The sequence below is a fragment of the Myodes glareolus genome, chromosome 5 (assembly GCF_982192425.1).
Source record: "Myodes glareolus chromosome 5, mMyoGla1.1, whole genome shotgun sequence".
Lineage (NCBI taxonomy): Eukaryota > Metazoa > Chordata > Mammalia > Rodentia > Cricetidae > Myodes > Myodes glareolus.
Window position 1 is genome coordinate 67,155,207 of NC_142030.1, and position 12,075 is coordinate 67,167,281.

Here is a 12,075-nt window from a genome sequence, read left to right on the forward strand (position 1 = left end):
CTGACCAACATTTCAAAACAAGGTAACCTGACTTAGCATTTACCCTTTTATTTGATTGCTTATGGTGTCTGGTGCCTGAGTGAGGCATACCCTTCTCTCCCCAATGTACTTCCCTTATTGAGTAATTCCATTTAAATTCCTTATATAAATGAATGTGTGTGTGTGTGTGTGTGTGTGTGTGTGTGTGTGTGTGTGTGTAAGCATCTTCAGTAGTAGGTTTCCATGAGGCATTTTCAGAGGTCTTTAGTGTTAGTTATCCATACCACCTCCTCTGTGCTCTCTTCCCACCCCAACCACCATTTAACCTTTCCTGTCCCTTTATTTCCCTTTCCTCCATCATACTACCTAAAGTCTGTCCCTTTCACTTGAAATTCCCCCACGTGGCCCCTCAACTAGTTTTGGAACTTCTGGGTATACTATGTATATATTTTCATTAATTCTTTGAGAACTTAATACATGCGAACATGTATTTTGATGATACTCTTCTCCCACTCCCATCCCCTCACCCTCTACCTTCCATGTCCTTCCAACATTACCTGTATATTCATGGGTGTGGCCGTCCTCTAGACTGGAGCGTGCCTACAAGGGGACACATTCCTTTAAACAGAAAAATCTTCAAGAAGCTATCGACTGTTAGTAGCTCTCCAGCTTTAGGTGAGGACTGATGAGCCCCTGTCCTCTCTCTTGGGATTTTTTTTTAACATATTTATCTGTATAAATTCTAAAGCGTTCATGATTAAAAGAATTCTATGACATACTTTTAGGGAATAAAATAACTGCTCAGGGAGACTATAATAAAATCTCGGTTCATCTATGTAATATAGCTACATTTTTATAGGGATGTACTTCCTGATTTAGCTCTACCCTATTATTACTATAGCAGAACGTTTTCCCCCTGCCCTTGCATTGATATTTATTTTAAAAGTTGGACATTTGCAGAATCCTTAGATGCAGAAGTTGAGAATAAGCTTAAGCTTATTCTGAAAGCCAACTTTCAAGGAAGAATGTCTCAGGTGATTATTCTTTCTGGAGGAACAAAGCTCCTCAAGGTTGAGTTCTTCCTTTTAGTGTATTATGTTTCACAAGGTTGTACTGATCCATTGATCTAATAGGATTATCTAAGGACAAATCATGTATACTCCATGTGTATATAGCTCAAGCTGGCCAGAAGCTATACTCATCCTACTTATTCCTAAGGTTCCCCAGACTGGTACCACCACAGCTGGCCTGCATGTCTTTTATATACACACAAATATTTATACAGAAATGTACATGATTCTTGCTGAAAGACCTTCATTTGTGTAAGCCTTCTTGTAATTTACTTTCATCACATGTTTCTGTGCTACCTTCTGGTTGATGGTAACTACTTTCAGAGAACTAAAGTATTTATTGGAAGAAGAATGAAGAGCTAAGTAATTTTAGAGATGAAATGCAACATTCCCTCTAGCTTAGGGCAGCTAGAGGGCAGTGAGGATGAGGTAGAGGTAGAAAAGTTCTCATTGATAAGGACATTGATTCAGTTCGGTCCTGAAAGGAAAAGGAAAATCAAAATTCTCTTCTTTGGGTAGGCAGTACTCTTGCTGTTATCTACCCGACTTCCCCACACATTGTACTAAATAAACTTTTCTTTCAAAAGCATGCTTTAATCTTCCTCCTGTTACTTCTGCCTCCTATTTTGCTTTCTTCCATCATGTAGTCCTATCACAAAGTACTTGTGCTTATAATTTTTAATGCATTTGCCTAAGATCAGTTGCTACTTACAGTATTTTTTCTATAGAAAATACACCTATTACACAAGCACAAAACATGCTTCCACAAGTGAACATAAGACTGTCTAGATAAGTAGGAGGCAATAGATGTGTATCATCTTCAAAAACAAATTTAATTTAAAATTTTTCTATTACAGCCGTTAATGAAGTAGGGAATGGCTGTACTACCATGAACTGGGGCACAGCAACAGTGAAATGTCTTGGCACAAATTTAAAATATTCATCTTCATTTAGACCATGCTGATAGCAGCCACTATCATAGAAATCGAAACCTAGTGTTTTGATTATCCAAGTTTGTGAATTTTCTGCAGTGATTTTTCTGTCCAGTAAGTAAACGGCTTATTCTTTGGAATGTGTTGTGACTCTTTTTATTATCGTTCCATTTCTTGTGATTTTCATCTCACGCGTCCTCTCTGTAATCAGCACATTTTTAAGGCAAATTCCTGTACATATTTTAATTGCAAATTGTGTTGAGAATTTCTTTTCTTTCTCCCAACCTAGAGAATTTCTTTGTGGGGATTGTTCTGTATAATTATCAGTGGCTGTGTCCCATGCAAATTCCATTTGTATCTTAGCACAATAGAGAGCCTTTGTCAGCAGTGTGGCTGGCTTCAATCTTCTCAAATAGTGAGTAGGAAGGAAAGAAAATCCTAACAAAACACTTTAGTAAGAAATAATTCTTCCTCAAGAAATTTGGAATATTTTGACCTATTAAACCTCTGTCTAGATTTCTTTTTTTCCTTTCATTTCTTCTCTTACTTATTTTTTACATATCATGTATCTTGTATAAATAATAGACTTTACTTATTTTAAATATTTGAGTTGTTCAGACTTAGTATATCAGAAATTTGAATTTGAAAACCATTTTAGATAGACGTGTAACACACCCTTCAAGTATCGTGCTTCTGTTTTCACATTTGGATTTCCTGAAAACGCTTCTAACCAAACTCTTTAAGAACCATGAGAGTTTAGTTACTTTGGTGTTGATACCAAACTGGTTTTTCATTTATGAGAATTTATTTCAGACTATGAAGAAACTGAAACCAAGTGCTGTTTATATCTAGTAAAGACCCACAAGGAGCAGAGGAGCTGGCCTGTTGCCAGCTGTCCCAGCAGAGCCAGGCTGTGACGAACTGTTGTGTCAGCAGAACTGTTGTATCGGGCCTCTCTGTCCTCGAGCACTGTTTTCCCAGGGGAAACCTACATAGCATCAACTCAAAGGAGATTGTAGAATCTCCTCCTTTTTCTGTCTTTTCTACCCTTCGTTTTTATTTATGACCTCTTGAAAGTCAGGCAACTATCAATGTTCTTCCTAAGGCTACAGTTACGCAAGATGAAATTGAACCACTTACCAGCCGTTCTCTTCCATTCCTTTGACCATGGGATAATAAACTTTGTTATATATCCAGCTTATAAAAAGGAAATGGGATGATTGTTAATGAAAAACCTTTGATGTCCTTCCAAAGGGCTATGGGAAGAACAGTGTCCTTCTTTTAACAGTGCAGTGGATTCTGAAGAAAACTCAGTGTTAATATATAAAATTTTACTGAACATTTCTCATACATTGAAGTAGTCACTGTAGTTGAAAAAAATTGTATGATGTAGTGCTGTTTGTTTGGTGGTGATATAATTGGAGATATCAGCACGTGTGAGACCAAAAGAAAAAAAATAACAAGACTGGAAAAATAACTCAGTGGTTAGGAGCACTCACTGCTCCTGCAGAGGTCCTGGGTTGAATTCCCAACACCTATGTGGCAGCTCACAAAACTCACAAACCTGTAACTCCAGCTCCAAATTAGTATTTTTTTTAAAGAAAAGCTATAAAAGACAGTTTATAGATTTTCTGTAGTGCACATATTCTAATACTTTTGAACCAAAACTACCTCTGTTTTCTTCCACTCTAGTACAGTAGCTACTTTTGACTTCCATATTTTCCATGATTTCCATGATTTTCTAAAGAATGATATAAACAGAATAAAACTGATCTGATCCATCTTGTCAATTTTACTTATTTTGACACTTTACCCAGAGTAAAATTCAACCAATAAATTAGGAAGAGTTGAGATGTCCAGTTCTCATTGCCCAATCTCTCACAGTTCACTGGGTATCATGTTAGTCCTCCTAAAAGTACAATAGCTACCACCATCGTTAGTGGTGTGAACCGACCCTTGCTTTAAAATCTCACAGAGCATCTCAAGCCTAGACCACCTACATTTTTTCTGTCTTGTTTTTAATATGCTTTTCAAGGTGATATCTGTATGTTCTTAGGCACACTATTCATTTAGAACTAAGGAGAGTTATAGGTAATAAAGTTATGCATAATAAACGACAGGAAAAGAAAGTTTGTTCAGTATCTTATTAACCATTGAAAGCAGGAAGCTATTGGATAACTGCCTTAATTAATAAATTCTTAATAATGTTATTAGTAGCTTGCAAAGTAGCTACTTTATCTCAAACTGCTGTGAAATAGAAAATCCTAGTCTAGCAGCTTCCATCTGCCCTAACTGTGCTGAAGTAATATAATTGTAAAGATAAAAAGCCATTTGTCTCCTTTAAACATTGATATCGATCAGTTCTTTATGATTCAGTGCTACCCTTTTTGTTTTGTATGAGAAAGTTAAACCCAATATTTCCGTTTCTCTGAAACAGTTCATTGCACTGTGCTCTTTGCATTCAGCATGCAGAGAACTACACATGTATTTGTGTATAACGTATTTGCAATTTACAAAATGTTTTCACTCTCTGTCTTGTTTTTCTTACAACTTTTAGTTTTTTGAGTCAGGGCCTTTCTCTATGTAGTCTTAGCTATCCTCACTGTATAGACCACGCAGATCTCAAATACACAGAGACCCCTGCCTATTTCTCTCCAGTGCTGGAATTAGAGGCATGTGCCACCATGCTCAAATATCGTAACTTTTGATATGAATAGTTCTTTCCTTTTGTAGTGACACTGCATCCAGAAGGCCAGAGTTCCCAAAGTATTATGTTAAAAAATGATTTAAGTATAAATAGGTATTTACTTAATTATGTAAATGATACATGTTTGAACAATATAACCTTTAATATCTGAATATATAAGTGCATACTGCTAGAGTATCAAACTCATGGCTCTACTGATATTGCTTAGCATAGCGGCTTAGGTAACTAAAAGGTTATTTTTAAAAGCGATAAATGTTCGTAATAAGTTAGATATAGCAAAAAGTGGCTCATAAATAAATGAAGTATATTAAGCATTTCTATAACTTTAGTAGAAGTTGAAGTAGAATTTTAAGTACAAAGTTACTGAAATTTAAGACTAAAACGTACAAATGTTAAATCATGACTTTAGAGAGGGAATTTCTACACAGTCAATACAAGTGTGTGTGTGTGTGTGTGTGTGTGTGTGTGTGTGTACTTATGTAAACTTCACCCTTCCTCAAGCGTGAAGTCATTCTTACTGAGCAGAGTTCTCCTTCAAACCTTTAAGACAGCCTTTGTGTTTTAAAAGCCTTTGTGTTTTAGCCTTTGTGTTTTTATAAAGTGTCTGAAGACAGGCTTTTCATCTTTCCTTCTAACCTTCACAGGCATCAAAATTCCCTTTTATTTAGAGGTTAGCTGAGTTCTAGTCTAGAATGTTATAAAGTTTCTTAAAGTATAGCTTGGCTGCTGGGTGGTGGTGGCACACACCTTTAATCCAGCACTCAGGAGGCAGAAGCAGGTGGATCTTTGAGTTTGAAGCCAGCCTGGTCTACAGAGCGAGTTCCAGAACAGGCTCCAAAGCTACACAGAGAAACCCTGTCTTGAAAGACAAAAATAAAATAAATGTATAGCTTGGTATGGGAGAGAAAATTCTCTTCAATTATGAAAATTAGAGTTATTCCTCAAAACCATTTTAATTTAAAAAGCTAACATAACCACACAGATTTTTCTTACTATTGCACATACACTCACCCCACTTCCTCTTCATTTTTCCTCACTCTTATACATATACACATATAGCATATATACATCTTCTTCCTGTCTCTGGCAGCCTAGAAAACTAACACTCTTAAGTTACAAAGAACGTTGACGTGCAGTTTTACCAACACACAGAGTTCCTGTGAGAGGACCAGGTCGGCCTGGGAATGGTGACGATGACGGCGTCTTCACTCGATAGATGAGGACAATAGAATTTAAGAGATTAAATGTTTTAGTTACTAAGTGGCAGAGTTGCTGCTCAAAACTCGAATTTTTTAACACTCTGCATATTTGTATTGAGAAAGATAAGAAAGGCCATTTATCTTGCTATCCTGACTAGAGGCTTAGACCATCTGGAATTCATAGTTTGATCTTGTGTCCTAACAAGCTTTGTAGTGCTGAAGACATAGTTTAGTGTAGAGCACTTGCCTAGAGCACATACAAAGCCTGAGCTCTGTATCCAACACAGCTAAACAAACAAACAGAAAAGGTCCAGGACGTTTCTTGCCTACAGACTCTTAAACGGTCCTAACACACCAGGACGTCAGTTTCTAGAAAAGTAATAAATATCATCACTTCTCTTTCTCTAAATGATGAATATAAAAGCTCAGAATTGGCGTTCTGATATGTACATCTGTGAGCTTACTTAGCAACAGCCAGTTTTGTAGTCCATGGTTTTCCGTGGTTCAACAGACATTCCATCATCTGAGCGTTCAGCTTGTCCTTTCTTGTCTTCTGTCATCCTAGCTTCGATGGGTTAACTTCATAGCTGACAACATTTGTTTTGCCGAGAAAATTAGCAACGTTTAGGCTTTCTTTATAAGGAAAAAAAAGAATGTTTGTTGGAAGTTATATGTATGAATTCAGAATGGTTTATCCTAATATAGATGCATATTCTCTTTCCCTACTCCCTGGCCCTAGCATTAATAGACTCTTACCTAGAACTGAAACACTTACATTGTCGTTCTGAAGCATAACTAGTATTTGGAAATGATAATAAAAAAATCTCTGATGTAGGTTCAATCACCTGTGGATTCTGCCACAATGTCTCCAGTAGAAAGGACAGCAGCCTGGGTTCTGAACAATGGACAGTATGAAGAAGATGTGGAAGAAACAGAACAAAATCAAGATGAAGCCAAGCATGCTGAGAAGGTAAAACCTAATTTGTCTTTGTTGACTTAATGGCCCCACAACTGATAGATGATTAAAAACAAAAACGAAAATGAGAAAACAAAACTTGGCGTGGGGCTCACTATATAACCCAGGCCTTTGTCTCTATCTTGTATTAACCATCACATCTGTGTATCATAAGTCAGTAGTGTCTTATGTCAAGGAGGAGTGACATAACTTTTAATGTAGGCTGCATTAATTTAGAAAGAACTCTGATACGTGTTTCTCACTATTTTAGTTGAATGTTTATTGTTTCTGTAAACTTTCCATCTTCAAGTTCACAATTTATTTTAGGACCAGACAATCTAAATCTTGGGAACAGTCAATTTATATTTTAGTTGTTCTTTTGTTTTGTTTTGTTTTGTTTTGTTTTGTTTTTTTGCAAAGACTGTCTAGCTATATAGATAATTATTTAAAAGATATATGTTATTTGAGGAGTTTTATATAATATTTTTGAGGCCTATGGGTTTGTTTGTTTTCTGAGACAGAATCTCACACACACCCCTATACTGGCTTAAAATTCAGTCTTCTGGTCTCCAACTCTCAAGTTAAGGATATTTATTTGTTTGCTTGCTTAGTTATTCATTTATTTATTTACTTATTTTAAGAAAAACAGATCTGGAAAAAAATGAGGCAATAATCTTAATGTCACACTTAATTGACAGTTAGACAAGGGATTATTTTGGGGGGGTTAGAAAAACATAAAGCTATTCCTAATGATGCAACCTAAGCTTTCAGAACTGTCCAAAGGCTTTCTGCTTCAGCCTTCTAGAATAACCAGCATAATTTAGAGCAGTGAAGTGGATAAGCCAGTTAAATGAGATGTTATTATGTAAGTTGTATTTTACCAAACACCACACACGTTTATCATTACTGATGAGTACAGGTAACCCACCCATAAGGAAGCTCATGTTTCTCACCTGGCCTGGAACAGTTTCCCTCTGTATCGCACTAGCGACCCTGTCCACAGGAACTTGAGTACATTAAAGGGCCACGTAGCCAGCTGAATTACAGAATTTATAGAAGGCTAGTGAGCACATAGATAGATTTCAGCAGATGCTCCCAGGTAAGACATAGAAAGCCACATCTTGAAAATAGGGCAGAAGACAATTGCTTATGACCTGAATACTTGACACTTTTAAAATTAAGGGGAAAGCAGCTCTGTCATTAAATTGTATTAACTGACTTAGTTGCTTAACAGAAATGTTGCCTGTTCTCTGAATTGTCTAAAGGGTGAGTTCTAGTGGAGTAAAGGTTGTCCATTGAGCCCAGTGTCAGGATCCTGCTGTATAGGTGATGACGTAGAAGTCTTGTAGACAGCTAGCTTTTGCCTTAAGTCGTTTGTCAGGCTTCTATTTAGTCGTTTATTTATTTAATTATTTAATCATTTTCTTTTCTTTCTCCCTTCTATTCAATACCGTTTCAGATTGGATTTGGCTTGCCACAATTGGTAGTTTAATGTGAAGAAAAGTATATAAATCTGTAGAATTCGTACTGTCAAGTTACGATTCATAATGTAGTTTTAGACCCACAGTGGTACTTAACGTAACATTTATACCAGCCAATACTTTTAAATATTCTGGGCGGCAGTGAGCACATGCAGATCAGACAGCATCTACCATGTCACCTGGGGTTCTCTGGATAGAAAGTGTATCAGTAACTTCAAAGCCAGTATTATTCCTGTCATCCATGCCTCTTCCCCTTTGCCAGTATGAACAAGAAATTAGCAAATTGAAGGAGCGCCTGCGAGTGTCCAGCCGGCGGCTGGAGGAGTATGAGCGCCGGCTGCTGGTGCAGGAGCAGCAGATGCAGAAGCTGCTGCTGGAGTACAAGGCCCGGCTGGAGGACAGTGAGGAGAGGCTGCGCAGACAGCAGGAGGAGAAGGACAGCCAGATGAAGAGCATCATCAGCAGGTTAGAAGACCACTTGGTAGCTGATTGGCTCTAATTAAGTACAGCAAGGTGGGGAGAAATGTTCAAATACTTTCAAAAAATACCCCAGCCCCCAAAGCCATTTTCATCCTTGTGTATCTATTGTGAGGTACTTAATATAAATATAATGACTCCGACTCTCAGTTATTAAAACAAATGAGATCTGGTGTACTTACCATGAAGATAAGATAGACTTTTTCTTTAGCCATAACAATATTAGGGAGAAAAGGAGGTAATTTATTATGAAATTTTAGATGAAAGTTGGGTTTTTTAAATCTTTAAAATTTAACTCAATTTTCCCAGACAAGTCAAAAAACAAAGTCTCACTGAATGTCTTTAGGGCCAGAGGACCAAAAAAGTGTCATGGATGCCAACAAAGGAGAGTGAGAAGAGATCCATTGGCTGTGTTTGCAGAGCACTCACTGTGGGCCAAGCACCTTATAATTAATACTTTGTTTTATTTCTATCTTGGCCTCTGAAACAGATACTGTTATTGCTTATTGACTGATAGAGAAACAGGCAACAGTTGCTTGTCCAAAGCAACATAGTAGAGACCTAGGATCTGAGTCAGTTATCAAACCTTAGACTTCAAATTCATAACCACTAGCTTCAGTACATGCTGTAGATAAAATAGGAGAAGAACAGCTGGGGGCAGGAGGAGAGGTGAGAAGAACTGTGACTGAAATGTAAATTAAATTAAAAGTAAATAAATAATACTTTAAAAAGGGAGGGAGACCAGGAAAAGGGCCTGAAAATAACTAACCTCATATTGAGAGCCATAGGAGTAGAACTGAGGAGTTTGCATAAGTGGGCTAAGATGTGAGAAGTAAATGAGAACCACGATCTACTAAAACATTCTGTAGAAAACATGGCTGTGCAAGGGAAGAGGATACGGCGGTAGCTACAGTGTAACAGGAGAGTAAGAGGAGATGGTTTGCAGCCAAGCATGGTGGTGCTTGCCCATAATAATCCCAACATTCAGGAGGTAGAAGTAGGAATACCAAAAGTTCAAGGCCAGCATCAACTACACACAGCAAGTTTAAGGCTAGCCTGAGCTACATGAGATACTTCTTAAAATAAATAATTTAAAAAGTAGATGGCCTTTTTGTTTTATTATTGTTCATTTGCTATTTTAAAATGTTTGCCAACGGGGTGATCTAATAGGAAGATGATTATGAGAATACTATTCTCAAGAGAATGTAATGTTAGGGAGCCCAGCCACAGGTAAAAGAATCAAGATGTCTTCTTTCAGGGAAGATGAGAGAGGAGAAGAAGAAAAAAAAGGTTAGTGCAATAAAATAGGTCTTCTTTTGGAAACCACCAGTTTTAAGGTTTTCAATTTCTGTATTACCTAGCTCTGCCTTTGAAAACATTGATCCTTCCTTCCTACCACATTCTAGGCTAATGGCTGTGGAAGAGGAATTAAAAAAGGATCATGCTGAGATGCAAGCAGTTATTGATGCAAAGCAGAAAATAATTGATGCACAGGTAAGCAGGACCTGGGCTTAGTAGAAAGTACTTGTTTTTAATACCGCAAATAGTAAAGCAGTAGAAAATGAGACACTGAAAGTTTCTTGACATTATCCTTTGAATATTATATGAGTTTTCATGTGACCTCAATGATTTTTTAATGACATAGCATTAATATGAGCATGCAAAATATTATGTATTTAGTGTAGTTGACAAATCTTAGCCTAGTATGTGATGAAGTTGGCTTCCTTCCTTGTAGAAAAGAGGACATCTCTAAGAGGGTAACTGTAAAAAGTGCACTGCATTGTATCTGGCTTGTGACCTCCACTGGCCATTGCTTGGCTGTGTTCTTCTCGGTCTTGTCAGTCACATCCACTGTCATCAACACCTAGTCCTAGTAAAGAACTTGTCAGGGAAAGATAAGGTTGTAGAAAATAGCTTTCCTTATTATTCTTTTGGTTCAGAGTTTGGCATTGCTGCTTGGAATGTGCTTGGCTGCTCTTCTTTGTTGATGCTATGCTTAGAGAACTTCTTTAGATATTAAAAAAAAGCTTAATAAAATTAGAACCTATGATAGCTCACACCTATGGGATGGTAGCCTCTACAAGCCCTTCACAAGGGCATCAGTGATCAGAGCAAAATCCAGGATGTAGGGAATGTTTCCAATTCCTTGTTGCTTTATCACTATAGAATGATTTATTTCCTAAGTGGAAATAAATTTATTTCCTAAGTGGAAATAAATTGCAAAAGGCGATTATAGTTTTGATAGTGGTCCATCTAACCACACTGAGTGTTATCACCTCTCTAGGGACAACTAGCCAAGTTTGTATTTCTCATCTTTAAGCTATAAAATAATAATGAGAGCGTTCAGCTTCATTCTTTATGTAGCAACCTCTAGTCAGTATATACTAGAGCATCCAGTATTCTTAAACATGTATTTCAACAGTTGAGTTTCCTTATGAGGTCAGTGTAAGATGAGGTTTGTTTTCCAGACTGGGAACATAGCCATGAGAAGAGTGCTTCACAGGCTTCATCCTTTTTGGAACTCACTAGACTTAAAAGCTAGTTATGAGTTGTGATGCTTTTTCACCTGCCTAGCTCCCAAAATGTTTTAGACTCAAAGCCTGACTATTTTGGCCTCTTTTGAGCCAGAGAAATGTTACTTGCTCTTTTAATTTTTTAATTCTTTCTAGGTATCCCCAGGGTAAGTGAGGGAAGGCCTTCTTGTTATATTATCCTATTTAAAAAAAAAAAATCACTCCATAAACTTAAAAGACATAATGTAGATAAAGAAGGCAATTCATCACAAAAACTGAAAAGTTCCCTTTGGAGTCTCATCTCAATATAAGTATAAGGCAGAGTAGTTAACCTTATTAGTAATCATAGAGAGATTTTGGTGCTGAAATAGAACAAATTTCAGCCAATATAGTGCAGTCAGTCTTAAGCAAATGGAACTTGCCAGCAACATAGTATGGCTCTGTGTATGCTAGCTGACAGGAGAACCCTGTCACTAACTTCTTCTAGGGAGTTTTTACTATACCTGTCCCCAGTTTTGATCTGAGTATAAAGCAAAAGTCATGGTTACTGGGGCTGGAGAGATGGCTCAGTGGTTAAGAGCACTGGCTGCTCTTCCAGAGGTCCTGAGTTCAATTCCCAGCAACCACATGGTGGCTCACAACCATCTGTAATGAGATCTGGCACCCTCTTCTGGCTTGTGGGCATACATGGAGGAAGAATGTTGTAAACATAATAAATAAATCTTTAAAAAAAAAAAAAAAAGGAAGTCATGGTTACTAAAA

The 12,075-nt window shown here is 37.2% G+C and overlaps 1 protein-coding gene across 6 annotated transcripts in view; it reads left to right on the forward strand.

The window, feature by feature from the left end:
- Rasal2 (RAS protein activator like 2) overlaps positions 1-12,075 on the forward strand; it is a 267,727-nt gene that overhangs the window by 246,543 nt on the left and 9,109 nt on the right. For all 6 annotated transcript variants that reach the window (XM_085688048.2, XM_085688049.2, XM_048420873.3 and 3 more), the window contains 3 exons: positions 6,723-6,857; positions 8,586-8,788; positions 10,207-10,294. In XM_085688048.2, the coding sequence (XP_085544174.1) occupies positions 6,723-6,857; positions 8,586-8,788; positions 10,207-10,294 (426 nt within the window). The remainder of the gene's footprint in view (positions 1-6,722; positions 6,858-8,585; positions 8,789-10,206; positions 10,295-12,075) is intronic.